Raw genomic sequence first — 17,680 nt, forward strand, 5'->3', positions numbered from 1 at the left:
GAGGGCCAGGCGAGCGCGGCCGCCACCGCGGCCGGGCGGGGCCAGGCCCAGGTGGACGTCCTTCAGCGGCTCCAGGGCGGTGGGCGGGAGCGGCGGTCGCCGGGCCGGGCAGATCCGTTCTCCAGGCGGCGCGGAGCGAACTCCAGGGAGAACTCTGGGGTCTAGCGCTTCCTCTCAGCCCCGAGTCTTGGGCTAACTGCGGGCGTACAGTCCCTGCGGTCGCTCTCGCCTGGCCCCAGGTTTAAGCGCGTGGCGCGGCTCGCGGCAACCACCACCAAGCTGCCGCGCGGGGCTCCCACAATGCACCGCCGCGTCCGCGCCGCCGTCCTCACTGCGCAGGCGTGAGCTCCACCTCGCCGGGCGAAAGGTACTCGCCGCAGCGGCGGGGGCGTGGCGCGGGCGCCCATCACCCCACCCCTCAGATTTAGCACCCATCCCTCCATTCATTCAATCCCAGTGGTTGAGGCATTCTGCCCGGACCCGGGCTCCCCAGGCGCGCACACTCCTGTGGCTGTAACAGTTTATTGGCAGCCCAGAGGGGCGAAGGCACCGCGGGGGAGGGGGCTCGGCCCGAGGCATGCAGAGGGCGGGGAGCCCCAGGGGAAAGTCGGGGGTGGGTGGGCAGGGTCTAGGGATCCTCTGTGTTATATCCCAACCCTTAAATAAATAGTATATACAGCTGAGGGGCCGGGCGGAGCGGGCAGGGCAGCGGGACGAGGGGGTCCCTCCTGGGTCACAGATCTGAGCAGCGATCCTGCTTGCTGTAATGGTCAAACTGGTTCTTCCAGTGCACCATGTAGGAGCTCCAGCGGTGGAACTCAGCCTTCCACTGGCGCTCAGCCTCGTCCAGCGTGTCTGCGGCCAGGGTGCCCGGCAAGTGGGTGGGGGGGAGGACATGGGGAAGGACGGGAACGGACATGGAGGGGTACGTGAGTTCAGGGAGGGCACACGGAGAATGTAGGAGACCACGTTGGGTGGTGGAAAGAGGATCAGGAGAACATGCAACAGACGGAAGACCAGGGGAAGGACGAGGGTAGAGGCGGGGCCAGAGAAGGATGGCGGGAAGGAGGAGGGAGGGGGAGAAAATGACCGGAAGACAGGGGGACAGAAGGGATCAGAGGAGGAGGATCCGTGGGTTGGTGGGGAAAAGAGAAGAGACAGAAATGGTTGGCGGTTATAGCCCCACTGGGGGGTGCTATCTAGCCCTAGGGCCTCCCTCCCACCCCAACACCAAGCTCAGGCTCCAAATAATAATTTTATAAAAAAAGAAAATTGGCTTTTTCATTTCCATTTAAACAATAAAGGCGTGTGGATCCCTGAGATGGGTCGTAGGTGTCCTCCCCCCACCCCCCCACCCCCCCTGCCCCCAGCCCTGTCCAGTTTGAGTTTCTCGGTTTGAGGAGGCAGGGAGCGCTGGGTCGGAGATCCCTGAGTGGAGCCCTTCCCCACAGTCAGACCACTCATTAGAGGAGGGGCCCCCTGAGGCCGGAGGGGGAAGAGGCCGTGGTCACAGCCGCAGGAGCCGGGAGAGGAGGAGGAAGAGGAGGAGGAGGAGGGACAGGGGGAGGCCGGGCCTGGGCCTCGGGGCAGCCTCCCCGTGGGCGGGGCCTGAGCAGGTGCAGGGGGCCTCCGAGGCTGGGGGGAGAAGAGAGGGGTTACACCCGGCCGGCTCCCAGTTCCCTCTCTCTCTCCGCGCCCCTTTTCTCCCCCGCCTCCTCCCAGTCCCTGCCCGCTGGCCCCTGCGTACCGGTGGCGCTGAGCAATTTGGGTAGGAAGCGGTTCCAGAAGGCGCAGGCCTGGGCGCGCAGCCCCCGCCGCACCTCTAGTGGCCGCAGGTTCAGGCTCACGTACTGCTGCGCTCCCGCCGTGTATGGTGGCCACTGCGGGGCTTTGGGGTCTCGGGGGTCATTGGGGTCCCTGCGGAAGGAAAGGGAAAGCTCAGCCCCTGGGGGCTGGGGAATGGAGATGGAGAGTAGGAGGAGGCAGGCTGCTTCCTGACCCATGCCGTTCCCTCTTAGGCTCCAGGGAGAGCCCCGTCTCCTCCCTCCCACATTCTCCTTCATCCTTTCTCTTTTCCAATATGCTCCGTCCTCCGGAGTCTTCCCCTTCCTCCTGCCCTCCCTCTTTCTGTTGTTCCTTTTTTTCCCTCAATTTTTCTGCTCCATCTTTGTTTCTCCCATTTAAAAAATTGCTATGACTTACTGAGCCCTTACTATATACTCAGGCCCACTCCTATCTCTACAAACATCATGTTTACTTCTGCGGACACCCATATGATGGGATATTTATGGTCCCCTTCTTCAGACAGGTAAACTGTGTGCGTGTGTGTGCATTCGTGTGTGTCACAGCTAAAAAAATCATCACTGGTCCAATTGATCCAGTTCTACAATCCACACTCCTAACTGCTCTGGTAACTCCTTTGTCTGTCTCTCCTTGTCTGTCTCTTCTCTTTGCCTCCCTCAGCTCTGTCCTTGTCTCATCAGGATCTGCCACCTTGCCTTCCTCCCTCCTTCCCTTCTCTTGGGGTCTCCTTTGTCATTCTCTCTCTCCCCCTTTGTCTCCTTTCCTTTGTGAACTCGCCCCCCCCCCCGCCCTTTCTGCTTGTCTCCCTCCCTCTCTGTCTGTTCCCCCCCGCCCCTTGCCTCCCTGGCTCCTGGAGGCCCTCCTCCCCTCAGCCCCGCTGACCCTGTGCGGGCGAAGTTGGCCCAGTATCTCATCAGTCGTTGGGCAAAGGTTCTCTCCTCGACAGTGTAGTTTAGCGAGGGTTCCAGGGGGAGCCCGAAGATAAACTCGATCTCGTAGCCGTGGGGCACCCCCATCCAGAGGGGCCAGGAGAGCGTGGATGCACGGTGTTCAAAGATGTAGGCATAGACGCGAGCGCCTTGGGCGGCCAGTCGCCCAGCCAGCTGGGCTACGGGGCACACGACGTTGTGGTCGCCCACCACATCACTCATGGCCTCCCTCAGGCGTGCCGGGTCCTCAGGGTGCAGCCAGTCTGTGTAATGCAGGACCACAGCCTCGGCAGCCAGGTCACTTGCCTGGGGGACCCCGACCCGCACCCCGGCCAGGAACTGGGCCCGGCTGATGAGAGACTCGTTGTCTTTGCTGAAGCCTGGGGCCCCGTAAACCAGAAAATAGGATCCCTCATCCTTCACCACACCCACCAGCACCTGAGGGGACAGGACGGAGGGATGGGGGAGGGGAAGCACAGACAGACAGGCAGACAGAAACAGATGGACAAAGAGCCAGAGAGGTGAACAGTTATAGACCCAGGACCAGGGAGGAAGAGAGTTCGAGATGGGGGAAGGGAAAGAGAGAAAGAGAAAATACACCCACATTTCCTTTCCTCTCTGTCCCACGGACCACCCTGGGATTGAGCCCTCAGGGGAGAGGAGTGGGCCATGGGGCCCAGAAGCCTGGGCCTTTGGGAGTGGGTTTTGAGGACCCCTCATGCCTGGGTCCCCACGGGGAGGGGCAGGTGAAGAACAGGCCTAGAGGAAGCAGCTCCACCCCCTCCAGCCACTAGTCACCTGCAGGCCATGGAAGTCTCCGGCATTGATGAGGGCTTCAGGCGTGTCACTGAGGAAGTCTCCATCCACCACAGGCACGAAGGAGAAGCGGAAGACGCTTTCCTGAGGCAGCACATGCCACTCGTGGTCCACCAGATCCTGAGACGGCCGTGTCCGCAGGCAGGCCACCAGGTCTGTGTCATTGCCACCAGCCCCACCAGGCGGACAGCCCACGAGGCGGGCCAGCAGCGTGGCCCTGCGGCGGGCCTCTCCCACACCCACTGTGGCCCAGGGCCCATTGGGTGCCCCGCTCTGCAGCACGGCCCTGTGGAACAGGCCCCGGCTGGGTGGGGACAGCAGGTGCATGCCCACGGAGGCGGCACCTGCGCTTTCCCCAAACAGAGTCACTGACGTTGGATCCCCCCCGAAGGCTGCTACGTTCTCCTGCACCCACTGCAGTGCCAGCCTCTGATCCAGTAGACCCACATTGCCTGGGGCTTCCCGGCTCCCCGGCAGGGCCAAGAAGCCAAAGGCTCCCACCCGGTAGTTCATGGACACCAGCACAGTCCCCTCGGCCTGGGCCAGGAAGCGACCATCATACACGTCCAGGGAGGAGGCCCCGCTGTAGAAGCCACCCCCGTAGATCCAGACGAGGACAGGGGTGGGGGACGCAGGCCGGGGGTACGGTGTCCACACATTGAGGTAGAGGCAGTCCTCGCTCAGCTCACGGTTGGGGTTCCACATCTCGGTGCCCTCAAAGCCGGGGTACAAGGTGTCTACATATTGGTAGCAGACTCTTTGGAAGGCTGTGGCATTCAGCACCCCTGGCCAGGGCCGCTTGGGCTCTGGTGGCAGAAAGCGACGGGGGCCCACAGGTGGCTCTGCGAAGGGGATGCCCAGAAAAGCAGAGACAGGGCCCCCAGGGGCCATTAGGCGGAAGCCCCGTAGCCGGCCCCCACGCACAGTCACCAGCAGCTCTGGGTCCTCTGGGCCCTCAGCCTCTGCCCCTCCTCCCAGGAGGAAGAGGAGGAGAAGGAGCGGGGAAGCCAGGGAGGGCGTGTGCAGGGGACACCACGGGGGCCTCATGGCTGCCAGGGCAGGCAGGCGTCTGCTGGGAGAAAGAAAGGCAGAGGGTGAAGGCTCAAAGCTGCCAGGAGGGAGGAGATGATTAGGTAACACTCTTGCCCAGGGGTTATCACTGAGCTGCAGAGGAGGTGGGGCAGGTTGGCAGAAAGGAGAGAAATGGAGGGAGGGAGGGAGACAGGCAGAGACAAGGACACAGACAGGGAGAAGCAAGAGGGGACAGAGATCAGGCACACACACATACACCCAGACGGACAAATGCAGGGAACAGAGACAGACCTGCCAAGCAATACCCTCCCCTGCCCCGCAGAAGACCCACCGCCCTCACTTCCTTCCCCCAGCTGGGTGGACTGCCTTGGGCCCAGTTTGAGCAGTGCGGGGCACCAGCACCAGAGGCCGAAGGCCACGCACAGTCCACCCGACAGGGGCGGGGCCCTCACTGACGGGAGGCGCCGACGGGGGAGCTTGAGGTGGCGTGAAGGCTCAGCCTCTCATGCAGTTGGCCAGGGCCGTACCCTGGGAGGGTGTGGGTTGGGCATTCAGGGTGTGGGAGTCGCAGTTCCCGGGGTACCCCAAATCCTGCCTACTCCACACCCTGCCCCACCCAGCCCCGCCTCATCCACTGTCTGACACAGCGCGTTGGTACCCGCGAATGCCCGTCAACTGCGCACCCCCCTCGCCTAGCCTCAGCCAACAGGCTCGCTAGCCCTGGCCCCACAGGACTCGAGTCCCCCATCCATCCGATGCTGCGGTGCACGCTGCCGCCAGCGGGGGGCAGTAAAGACTGAGAAAAGGACGGCGCTCCCCGCCCCGAGTCCAGGAGCCGGGAACTTGGGGCGGGGGTCTGGGGGCTCGCGGGCATTGCCAAGGGGTCTGAAGGGCGAGGCGGGACGCCTGCGTTCTCGGAGCTCCGGAGATCCCCGGCTGAAGGGGCAGGGGCGCTATTTTGGGGCAGCAGCTGCTGCGGTTCCGGCATCTCCAGCCAAGGGATCAAAATTCCCCGGGTCGGAACTCCCCCCTCTCCCGCCGGTCACCCCTCACCCAGCCCTCGCCGCCCTGAGCTGGGGTGGTGGTGATGGAGATTAACTAGGAAACCCGAGTGGGGCTAATTATAACTCGGGGCTTCCGCTAAGCCTCCCCTTCCCCTAAAATAGAGACGGAGTCCCCGCGGGAGGGGGACGCCTGGGCCTGGGAGGGGGCTTCGGCTGGGAGCTGCGCAGGGGCGCTGGGGTCGCGGGATCCCGGAGGGCCCAGCCGGGCTCCAGGAACCTGCGCAGCTTGGATTCCGCCCCCAAGCAGGGGGCATCTTCCAGTGGCCCCAGACTTGGGGGCGAGCAGGGGCAGCGGCGCTCGGGGGTCCCCACAGGAATTCGAGAGCAGAGGCGGCAGCTGGCCCTGCGGGATGCTGTCTCCCGCGCGGGCAATCGTTAAGTATGCGGCGGTGAGGGAAGAGTTAAGGGTGAGTGTGGGGCGTCGGGGGGCGTCGCTGGGCAGGCCCCGGGGCGCGGTGGGCGTCCTGTCTGGGAGCCTGGGTCCCTCGGGGCGCGCACCGTTCCCAGGATGCGGAATGGGCCGCGGGCCGGAGGAGGGTCCTGGGCGGGGCGGGAGACTCACCTGAGGCGGCCGGGCCGGGCCGCGCCGGGAGCTGGAGGCGGCCGATGTTCCCCAGCGCAGGCTGAGCCGACTCTGACAGCCGCCGCCTCCGGCCCCCCGCACACACCCCCTCCGGGCCGCTCGGCGCCCCCGCCCGCCCCCGCCCACTGTCTCCGCCCCCGCCCCTCCCCGCCTCCCCGGGCTGCCACCTCCTCTCCCTCTCCCTCTCTCGGAGCCCAGACCCAGAGACCCCGGGGCCCAGACGCACTCCAGTGACAGACGCCGACAGACGGACAGACACGCAGTGACAGACACGACAGAAAGACCCTCAGCGGCGGAGCAGACACCCACAGGGACAGATAGAAGGACAGAAGCCCGCGGAGACAGACACATGCAGACGGACAGTCTCATGCAGTGTCAGCCAGAGACAAACGCAGTGACCGACATTCACAGACGGACGGACACACTTGGACACATTGACAAGTCGGGGCTGGGGGCCGAATAAATGAGCGTCCCTGGCCACGACAGAGCAGGGGTGGCATGGGAGGACCGGTACGTGAAAATGCGGTTGAGGACCCCCTCAGGGGCCCGAGTGGCACCGGTGGAGAAAAGGTGACACCTGTGAGAATGAGGATGTGAACATGAGATCACGAGGGGACACGAAGGGGACCCCCGAAGAGGGAGGAGACCCCCGGGGGGAGGGAGAGGTGACTCCGGGACACCAGACAAGGAAGGCCAACGTGGTGGCACGCGCGAGGCTGCGGGGTGAGGCCGCCGCCGCAGTGGAAACTTCCGGAACCCCCGCGGGTGGGTGTGCGCTGGTTCCCTGACGGGTGACCTCGGACTTCTCGTCACCAGGATCCGGTCGGGGCATGACATCACCACGCCAGGCTCTCATTGGCCGCCGCGGCCGGCCGGTGGGAGCGGCCTGGTCTGGGCTCGCGCAGCCTGGTCGGAAGGGCCTGGGCCGCACGGACCCCCAGGTCCCGCCCTGAGGGGGTCACCCATGAGGACGGTGCGGCCACGGCGGCGTCCCCACGCGCGCGAAGTGAGGTGGGAAAAAATGGGTCTTGGTGTGCCCGCTCTAGCTCGCCGCGCGTAAGCGCCTTCCTCTCCCGGGGTAGCTGGCTCGGGAGCTTGCTACCAGCTCACCGCGTGGGAGACCGCCCGGCGCGGGCGAGCGTCGGGGTGTGCGTGCGTGCGAGCGCGCGGCGGTGCGGGGCGATGCGTGGGGCGGGCGCGTGCGCGCACGCTCACTCGGCCGCCGAGCGCCCCGCAGCGTCCGACGAGGCCGTCCGCCGCCGCTAGGGGCCGGGTGGCACCGGGTCTCGGGGTCTCGCGAGGACCGCGGGATCCGCGGGAATCCAGAGACGTGCCAGGCCCTGGGCCGCTTGGTCTCGGCTCTATAAGGTGGGCGACCCCCCTCCAGCCTACCCACCCGTCCCGCGGGAACCGGCCCGCGCTGGGTCCACTCTCCGCTTTCTGGCGGCGGCCGCCAGGTGGCGCCGAAGGCAGCCGCTCCAGCCTTGGAAACTGGGATGGCCCATAAAGGTCTTGGGGGTGATGGGGGCTTGCCTCCTTGTCACTCTCCTGAACGGGCTGTGCCACGCGGTCGCCTCACCTGACTGCTGTAGTCATGAAGTCCTAGGCCCGGACCACGGAGATAGCGAGGTCAGGGACAGCTTATAGCCTGGGGTTGTCATGAACTAGTGATAGCTTAGAAGGTGAAAAGACAGGGCATGTTCTAGGAGTTGGCCCAGCAGAGACCTCCTCGGAGAGGTGAGTGCTGGCTCCTGCGCTTGGAAATGGCATCAGTGGGGCAGTACCTGTGGGGGAATCCATGGCAGGTAAGGGCAAGGCTGGTTGTGGAGATTTCTTTTTTTTTAATTCAATTTAATTTAGTTTTTTATGCAGCAGGTTCTTATTCTCTGTTTTATACATGTTGGTGTATACATGTCAATCCCAATCTCTCAATTCATCCCCCCACCCCCACCCCCGCTTTCCTCCCTTGGTGTCCGTACCTTTGTTCTCTACATCTGTGTCTCTGTGCCTTGCAAACTGGTTCATCTGTACCTTTTTTCTAGATTTGTGGAGTCTTCCGAAGCCAGTCAGAACTTTATTTTGGCGGGGGTGGGGTGCGGTGGAGCTGGGGGTGGAATATGGAAGGTCAGCCAGTAGGAGAGGGAAGGGGAAGTTGCACATGAAGATGCTTCAGATTCTGGGGCAGAAAGGGGATGCAGCCAGTTATGTCAATACCCTTCTCCGCCTTCCGCAGGCATGGGGAAGGCAGGGGCAGGGCTGCACTAGGGAGATGGGAGGAAGGGCAGGCAGGCCCGGTAGGGGGTTAGGTTGGGATCTGGGGAGGGTATTCTGATCTTGGAGCCCCTACTGTGCTTCCCCAGGCCCTGGGTCAGGGAGGGGTCAGTTGAATGTCCAGCCAGAAGCATCTGCAAGTCTGCGTGGAGTCCTAGGGCATGCAGGCCCTGTGCCTGCTCGGGAGGTGCTGCAGAAGGAGGCCAGGGCTCTGCAGCTGCACACAGCTCTGGGAGATGCGCCGAGGAGACACGGTGTGTCCTCAGCCGGCAGTTTGTCCCAGGATTGTGAGCATGGAGGAGATCATGCAGATTGTGTCCCCATCTCAGAGAGTTTTAAAATTAGCAGCTGACCACTGGAGAGAGCCAAGATAAAGGGTGCAGGTGTTGGGAGATCCACAGGGCATTGGAGCAAGCCCTGGACTGGGTTCTCAGTGTTCTGCTGACGGGCAGGGAGACCTCTGGAGGGGCCATACTCGTTGTCTGGGCCTCTGTTTCCTGACATATAAAAAGGTGGGGCTCCTCTGGTGGTGCAGTGTTTGGGAGTCCGCCTGCCGATGCAGGGGACACGGGTTCGTGCCCCGGTCCGGGAGGATCCCGCATGCCGCGGAGCGGCTGGGCCCGTGAGCCATGGCCGCTGAGCCTGCGCGTCCGGAGCCTGTGCTCCGCAACGGGAGAGGCCACAGCAGTGAGAGGCCCGCGTACTGCAAAAAAAAAAAAAAAAAAAAAAGGTGGATTGGACTTGAGTATACGTCAGAATCATGGGGCTGTTTAGAGGGGCTGATCCATCTGGTATTGAGTGGAGTTCTTAAGTCTGTGTTTTTAACAGGTCGTCAGGGCAGTCCCATGAGGGTGGTCTGAGGACTACATGAGGAGAAATGCTGGATGAGTTGCCCTCACAGTCAGGCCAAACTGACCTCCTCTGGATCAACAGGCTGTGTGGGTCAGCGGGAGGTGCTGTGGGCAGTCAGCGGATACAAGAACTAACAGGGACGCCTCTGGCCACCAAGGGAGATGGACAGGGACTTGAACTCGTTCTTTAAAATGGATAGAACTTCCAGGAACAATTCCTCTTTTTACCTTTAGCCTCTCTCCAACCTTTGTCAACACAGGGACCTCACCTGTCTAGCCATGACACCTGTCCCTACATAGTCCAACATGTTAACCTCCCCAATGTCCTCTGTGACCCCACCCTACACAGCTGCCACTACAGAGATATCCTTGATCCATTTCTTCCTTCACCATGTCTGTTTATCCAGTAATCAATCTGACTTCTATCACCAGTGCTGCCAATTCTATTGATACTTTCCTTGCATCTCTGTCTCCCACCTTTGCTAACACGGGGAACCCCTACTTCCATTACAGTCCTTGCCTACCTCTGCCAACAAAAAGGATTCTTATCTCCTCTGTTTATTGGTTAGGATTCAGTTCAGCTATGTGAGACAGAAAACCACACAGTAATGGCTTGAATGAAATGTAATGGAAATGTATTTCTCTCTTAGATAAAAGGGACCCATAAGTAGGCCATGCAGGGTTGGCAGGGTGCCCTTGATATCGGGGACCTCGTTCCTTTACAGAGAATTTTGTTACTTAACTGTCTTCAGTATGTAGCTTCCACTGCATGGTGTAATATGGTTGCTGGAGCCTCAGCCATCACATCTACATTCCCAGCCAGCAGGAAGGAGGAAGGACTGAAGAAGGGCATCACTCCTCCCTTTAAGGACATTTCTTGGAAATCACAGACACAGCACTTCAGTTTCTATCCCACTGGTCAGAACTTAATCCTAAAGTCATAACTGGCTATACAGGAAGTTCTGGATGACAGGTTACTCATCTAAACCTTGGCTGTCCTAATACTAAGGAAGAAGGTGGGGCAGATACTGGGGATAGCAGACGTTTGCCAAACCGCATGAAGGCTTCCTTTGCCTCATCAGTGCAAGACTGAAACACACTTCTAAAATGTTTCAATTCAGGGATGATGTCCCCCACCCCGGTACCCGCCTTCCCCGCTCCTTTTTTTTCTTTTCTTTTTTTTCCGGCCGCACCCTGCGGCTTGCGGTATCTTAGTTTGCCAACCAGGGATTGAACCCCGGGCTCACCGCAGTGAAAGCGCGGAGGCCTAAGCACTGGACCGCCAGGGAATCCCGCCCACCCCCTTTCTTTCGTGAACGTCCCCACCCTGCGATTTCTGTGACTTGGGACCTCTGCTGTCCCCAGCTGCTTCTCCACGGACACGCACTGGTTCTCGGGCGCTGCGAGGTGGTCATCCGCTGGAGGGCGCTGGGCGTGGGCCTGGCCGGGCCCCGGCTCTGCCGCTGCAGGTAGCGCCGAGCGTCTCCGTTGCGCGCGCTCCCGGAGGAGGGACCGACTAGGCGTGGGGGGGGGGGGGTGAGCGCTCTGGGGGTGGAAGGGTGAGGGCCAAGGATATTCTGCAGGACTGCCCCCACCTAGGGCTGGAGGGCGCCTGATGTGACCCCTGCTACAATCCACGTTAAGCCAGGTTGTTGATCTGCAGAGTTGGGAGCCTGAGCCATGCGAGAGGCTTTCCTCCCCTCTCCCCACCCCTCCCTGTGACCCCTCCTGAAGGTTGGCCTAACATTCATACTTGATCCAAGTTTCATCATTTCATATGATTCCTCCTTGGACTCATCCGTCCATCCTGTTTTTACCTTTCCCCTCTTTTGCTAGTTTTGAGTATTTCACACATTTTTAAGCCAGTCTCTGGATAGTCTAATTTTATTTTCACAGTTCTGTTAAATATTTAACCAGTTCACAGTTTTTCCCATGCAGTTCATCAAACATCCTTTATTTTCTCCCCTTTTCTAGCTGAGGACAGGGTGGAGCGGGGGTTTCATATCCCTGTGACCCGGACTGATTAATCAGGACCCTTCTGGGGTTGGTTTCCATCCATAAGCTGTAATGGTTCTGAAAGAAATGAAAAGTGTAATTTAATTCACAGTGAGTGCACTTAGCCCTGTGTTATCATTTATCTGCTCTGTGTCAGAACCCTGAAGGAACTCAGGATCCAGGAGTGTGACCCAGCACCCACCTGAGGGATCCTGGAGCGCTGAACTGTTGCTCGCTCGGATCCTGGTTTCACACAGGCCCCAGCCAACTCTGATGATGGTTTTGGTTTAAAGGTTAGCAGTGTACCTTGGATGACTTCTTGGGAACAGCTGGCAAGGTTGAACTAAATACTATCTATGACACCCAGGGAGCTCCTGTAAATGTTCCCAGCTGCTCCTGGCTGCCCTGCAGGTATCAGCCAGCCAATGAGAGCCATCCCAAAGCAGAGGTTCCTTGAATGAACCTGGCTGTGGTCCAGGGACACCAGGCATTGGATCCAGGAGTGGTGCAGAGGCCAGCAGGGCCTGTCTGGGGCTGACTGCATGGTTAGCCGCGTGGCCAGTGGTCCTGTGGACAGCTGTAGACCCAAGGTGAATGCCTACAACATGGGGACGCCAGAGTGGGGTTGGTGAGTAGCCCAGACTCAGCGTTACTTCCACATTAGCATTTACTGGGGGCTTGTTTGCCAGCTGCTGGACTGATCATGTGGCAAAGCATCACCCTATTTCATTCTCACTCACAACATTCCAAAGGGATACACCCTGTAATCCTTACACGTTAACAGTCAGGAAACTGAAACTGACACACAGAGAGGTTAAGCTTTTTCTTACTTTCATCAGCTGGTAAGTGGAGGCCCTGGATTTTGGACAGGAACTCTGTCCTGAGATGGTGTTGTGCTTCAGAGCCAGTCACCTCTTCTGTGACTTCCAGAAAGTTAACTCCTAGAGTCTGAGAAATGAAAAGGGATGGGGGTGGGTGCCCCGCTTCCAGGGACAGCTTCCTACTTGCCTCCCACTCTCCCCTCCTCCCTTCCTGCCTACTGTCCCTCCCTCCCTCCCTCCGTTGCTCTCTCCCTCCTGGGATTCTGCCTGTCAGACCTTCTAGCTATCTTGGACCATTAAGATGACGGGGTCCGGGTGAGAGGTGCTAGGGTATTGCCCCAGCGTTCTGAGGGGCAAGAGCAGAAGCAGGATAAACTCTGGGGGAGAAGGACAGGTGATGGTCTCTGCAGTTTCCAGGGATGCTTCCTCCTCACAATTTGGGACCTCACACCTCCACTCCACTCCACTCCCACACCCAGAGGCCTCTCCCTACAGCAGGATGCCACCCTCCTCAGCCTGGACAGGGCCTGAGGGCATGGGGAGGTTAGTGCTTTCTGAGTCGCTCTCAGGACCCACAGCCCAGTGCAACCCCAGGCCCCATCTCTCTGACTCTTCCCTGACCACTGATGAAATACTGTATAATTCTTTTGGGGATGTGTTTTCTTCCTTTGGTCTAATGCATGGTAAAGTCTGCATTAGAATGTTCCATTGGCACCTGCAAAAGAGATCTGTTCTCTGTTTTCAGCATACAGTATTCATTATATAGATCAGTCGGATTTGCCTTAGTATGTTATTCAGGCTTTTTATATTCTATTAAACCCTTTCTACATTCATTTCTTTTTTGGCCCACTTGATTTATCCTGGGCTAAGAGAAATGAATTAGTTTTCTATTACATGCTTCCGTCTGTTTCTTCTTATATTTTGTATAAGTGTAGCTCAAAAAATGTTGATGCTTTGCAAATTGGTGCACAGATGTTCATAACTTTCATATCTTCATTGTGAATTGTACACCCTGCCATTAGAAAGTGTCTTTTGTGGTACCCAAAGCACCGTCTATAGAAGGAAACAAATGGATAAATTGGATTTTGTCAAAATTAAAAACTTTTGCTCTGTGAGAGACACTGCTAAGAGAATGAAATAAACTACAGACTGGGAGAACATATTTGCAAATCACACGTCTGAAAAGGGACTTGTATTCAGAATTTATAAAAAAACTCTCAAAATTCAACTGTAAGAAAACAAAGAACTCAACTGAAAAGTGAATAAGACTTGAACAGATACTTCACCAAAGAGGATATATAAATGGTAAATAAGAATATCAAAAGATGTTCCTCACTGCTAGTCATTAAGGAAATGCAAATTGAAACCCCAGTGAAACACCATTACACGCCTATGAGAATGGCTAAACTTCAAAAAGCACTGACACTGGGTAAAGTGCTGATGGGACCGGTGAGCAAATGTACCTTGCTGCCGGGAGTGCTCGATGGTGCAGCCGCTCTGGAGAAGTTTGGTAGTTTCTTACCAAGTAAATATCCACTCACCATATGACCCATCAAGCCCTCTCTTGGGTGTTTGCACTAGCAAAGTGAAATTTTCAGTTCATGCAGAAATGTCACACACTGGAAACAATCCAAATGGCCCTCCAGCGGTGAATGAGTAAATAAACTGGTATATCCATACCATGGACTAAGTCAGCGATAAAAATGAAAGAACTGCTATTGATACACCAATAACTTGGATGAATCTCAAAGGCATTATGCTGAGAGGAAGAAGCCAATCTCAAAAGATCCATTTATGTGACGTTCTCACAAAGCTCAGGGATAGTGGACAGATCAGGAGTTTTCAGAAGTTAGGGGTGGGAAGAGGTTGTGACAGCAAAGAGAGCACGGAGGGAGGTTTCTGGACTGGGAGAATTGTTTTGTGTTCTGATTGTAGTGGTGGCTGCGTGAATCTAGACCAGTGTTAAAATTCATTGCATTGTACACCAAAAAGTCAATTTTACTGTATGATAATTTGTTTGTTTGTTTGCGGTACGCGGGCCTCTCACTGTTGTGGCCTCTCCCGTTGCAGAGCACAGGCTCCGGACGCACAGGTTCAGTGGCCATGGCTCACGGGCCCAGCCGCTCCGCGGCATGTGAGATCTTCCCGGACAGGGGCACAAACCTGTGTCCCCTGCATTGGCAGGCGGACTCTCAACCACTGCGCCACCAGGGAAGCCCTTTTTGGTATATTTTAAAATGGATACTTACTGCATTTTTCAACAAAAATGAGAAGTATAGTAGGAATTATACACTATAATTGGGGAATGCACACAGTACAACATTAAAATGTTTGGATTTGATACTTTATATACTTTATGAGTTACTCTATGATCTCAGTTTGGATGGGGAAGCTTTGCATGTTTATTTTCGGTTTCATTTAATCTGAGATGAGTGATAGGTGGAGGCATCTTGAAATATAAAATTATAAATTCAGATTAATAATTTATAGGCCTGCACACAAATTGCATGGGTTACCAGAGCAACACCAAACAATATTCTTCTGTGGGATTTCTGTTTCATTTTTAGTTAGAAAAGATTCTAAGGCGTGGCAAATAAGGTTAAAGATGAAGTTGTACAATATTATACCTCAATGTAATTTTAATGTAAGGACTGAAACCAGGATATAGTTCAGTCCTTGGATTTTTCCTCTTTCCCTTTGTATTGCAGCTATGTCTGTGAATCCACATACCGGATCTTTGCTATTTTCAGAACACTGTGCTCTAATTGCTGGCACACAGATTGCCAAAACTGTGAGCCTCGGATGCCTTGGCAGATCTTCCAAAGAAAGATAATAAAAATTTATAGAAAGGAAGTAAGGAATAAAAGAACACTATTATAATACAAAAAGAACAACTCAATATTATGACCTTCACTTTCTTGTTTGCATTTGCCTAGGAAACTTTTGGCCATCAAAAGTTTCTGAATCAAGAAAAGAATCTAAAAAAGAATGATATAAGTATATGTATTTATAATTGAATCACTTTGCTGTATACCTGAAACTAACACAACATTGTAAATCAACTACACTCTAATATAATTAAAATATTAAAAAAGTTTCTGAATCACTTTGGGATGTGTCTTTTGTATGCAGTAGAGTTGGGTTTTCCTTTTTGTTAAAGTCTTTTTAAAAAGTAAGTGAGCTTAATTCATTTTCTTTATATGACAGCTTTTTTTTTTTTTCCTCACATTCCCCCCCCACCCCACGCTTTATAACTTAAAAACACTTTTATTGTTTGGGCTCTTCTTTCTTTTGTGTTCGTTTCTTCTGATAATTTGGAATATTAAATTATTTTACTATGGTTACTGTTATAGAATATGTAACTTATACAGTAGCTGTAATTCTGTTTCTTTAGGAATGAATTCCCTGCTGTGAGCAATAATTAGATCAATATACTTTTCTTCTTCTGCCTTCCCGTCCTTCACTCCCTTTGTTTGTACTTATTATCTTTTTGTTTTTAATTTTTTAGTGTAGTTGATTTACAGTGTTGAGTCTGGTGTATAGCAAAGTGATTCAGTCATACATATAGTCTTTTTCACATTCGTTTTCAAGATATTGAATGTAGTTCCTTGTGCTATACAGTAGTACCTTGTTGTTTATCTTATTATCTTTCTTAATATTTACCTTTGTACTGTTCAGTAGTTTTATAAGCTCCTTACTGGTTAATCAGTTTTCAATGATGTGTGTAAGTCTCCACCTGCAGAAGGTAAGGAAATCATACCTGAACTTCCTTTTCCCTCCCAATGAACAATACGTATTTTTACGTCGTTAGATTTTATAATGTATTCATTATCTTTTAACTATAATCCTCATATTGTTTTTAGTTTTACTTCATCAGTTAGAGAGATTCAGTGATCAGAGTTAGTAGTTTGTCCACTCATCTCTTGGTTGGCTGACTTTTTTATTTTAGTATTTTTTATTTTCATAAAAGGCTCATGAGAACAATATTTTCTAGTTTTTTCCTCACCCCCACCCCTACCCAATCTTCACTAGTTTTTAAAAACATTTATTTATTGAGAGGTACTACCCAATTCACCTTTTTAAAGTGTACAATTCAGTAGTTTTTAGTAGATTCACAAAGTTGTGTAACTATGACTCCAATCACATACAAAGGAAAACAAAAGCACAGCCACAGCAACCCCGGCCAGGGTTAGGGACAGGAGCCCCCAATCCAGGAAAGGTTCATGATGAAAGAATACACACCCGCTGAGCTTATGGATATAGGTGCTAAATTCCAGCCAAAGGCCAGGGAAAGTTACCAGGCACGGTTGGTGCAGCCGTGGGATATGAGCAGCTATGGTTTCTTTGACTGGGCAGGAAGCAGAGAAGATGAACAACATCAGACACTCTACCCTTCGACAGCGCCTGCGTGGTGCTGGGCTTGGCGGGAGGGTCCAGGTCCTCACTCCCTTATAGATTGGCTTATTCTCTCCTGCGGGGAGGCTTGCCCAATGACTGGGCATATGGGACCCTGGAAATGTATAGATGAGGTACAACAAATTCTTAGGGAGTTGGGAATGAGACAGGCAGTCTATGCCCCTGTCTTTGAAGGCCCTGATTGAGCCACATTCACTGCAGGAATGAGTTAAGATGCTCTCGTCTGCCCCCACCACCTGGAGTGGGATGGGATAGCCATGCTGAGCCCAGTTGTGGCACAAGATATTTATTTAAAGAAAAAAAAATTTTTTTTTTTTGGCCACACTGTGAGGCATGCGGGATCTTAGGTCCCCTGCCAGGGATCGAACCCATGCCCCCTGCATTGGGAGTTGCCTGGGGAGGGGGGGCATAAGGAGATAGGAGAAGATGTCCATAAACCGCACTGCCTGGGTATTTTACGCCCCGCCCATAGTGCTTTCAGCCACCCAGGATGCCTGGTAAAAAAGCCAGATAGTTCACGTGGATGACGCTGGACAACCGAGAATTGAACAAGGTAGCGCTTCCCATCTGTGGGGCTGAGCCTCACATCACCACCATCCTAGACACCTTGGCCATGGTCCCGGGAGTGCATGGACAGTAGCATGGACAGTATGCACTGTACAGGAGTCCAGTACACGTGGTAAATGAGTACTTATCAAATGCCTTTATCAGTTCTCCCCTGGCCACTGAGTCACAAGATCAATTTGTCTTCACCTGGGAGGGACAACAGGGAACCTTTCAAGTGCTCCCCGAGGCTACCTGCACATATGTCATGGGATGGTAGCCCCAAACCTGTCCCTGTTCTCCTTCCCCACCCCAGTAAAATGGGCCCATTACATGGATGGTTAATGTTAACATGTGGAGACTTGCCTCCGGTGCAGGACACTCTGCAGGCTTTGTTGGAACACCTGTGAGGGAGTTGGGCAGTGAACCCACAGAAAATTCAAGGCCCAAGCACAGCTGTAAGGTTTTGGAGTCGTTCGGTCGAGTGAGAGGCGTGTTGTCCCAGAAGCTGTGTTGGGTAAGATGCAAGCCTATACAACCCCTAAGAATATAAAGG

General features: G+C 54.9%; 1 protein-coding gene across 2 annotated transcripts; it reads right to left on the reverse strand.

Annotated features, from left to right (window-relative positions):
• Positions 1-677: 677 nt before the first annotated feature.
• ACHE (acetylcholinesterase (Yt blood group)) lies at positions 678-6,263 on the reverse strand. Of its 2 annotated transcripts, none has more exons than XM_082670779.1 (5): positions 6,207-6,263; positions 3,531-4,617; positions 2,686-3,170; positions 1,748-1,917; positions 678-855 (listed from the first exon to the last, which is right to left on the reverse strand). In XM_082670779.1, the coding sequence occupies exons 2-5, from the start codon at positions 4,593-4,595 to the stop codon at positions 734-736; spliced, it is 1,842 nt and encodes a 613-aa protein (XP_082526905.1). In that variant the 5' UTR covers positions 4,596-4,617; positions 6,207-6,263; the 3' UTR covers positions 678-733. The 2 variants fall into 2 exon arrangements, with proteins under 2 accessions (XP_082526905.1, XP_082526904.1); XM_082670778.1 differs by lacking the exon at positions 678-855 and adding an exon at positions 1,396-1,635.
• Positions 6,264-17,680: the final 11,417 nt, after the last annotated feature.

Source organism: Grampus griseus (genome assembly GCF_964374135.1).
Source record: "Grampus griseus genome assembly, chromosome: 14".
NCBI classification, from domain to species: Eukaryota; Metazoa; Chordata; class Mammalia; order Artiodactyla; family Delphinidae; genus Grampus; species Grampus griseus.

Coding starts and splice junctions, on each gene's coding strand:
- ACHE (XM_082670778.1), bottom strand. CDS start 4,595: ATGAGGCCCCCGTGGTGTCCCCTGCACACGCCCTCCCTGGCTTCCCCG. Junction 3,171..3,530: donor GAGACTTCCATGGCCTGCAG/GTGACTAGTGGC, acceptor CTGTCCCCTCAG/GTGCTGGTGGGTGTGGTGAA. Junction 1,636..1,747: donor CAAATTGCTCAGCGCCACCG/GTACGCAGGGGC, acceptor TTCTCCCCCCAG/CCTCGGAGGCCCCCTGCACC.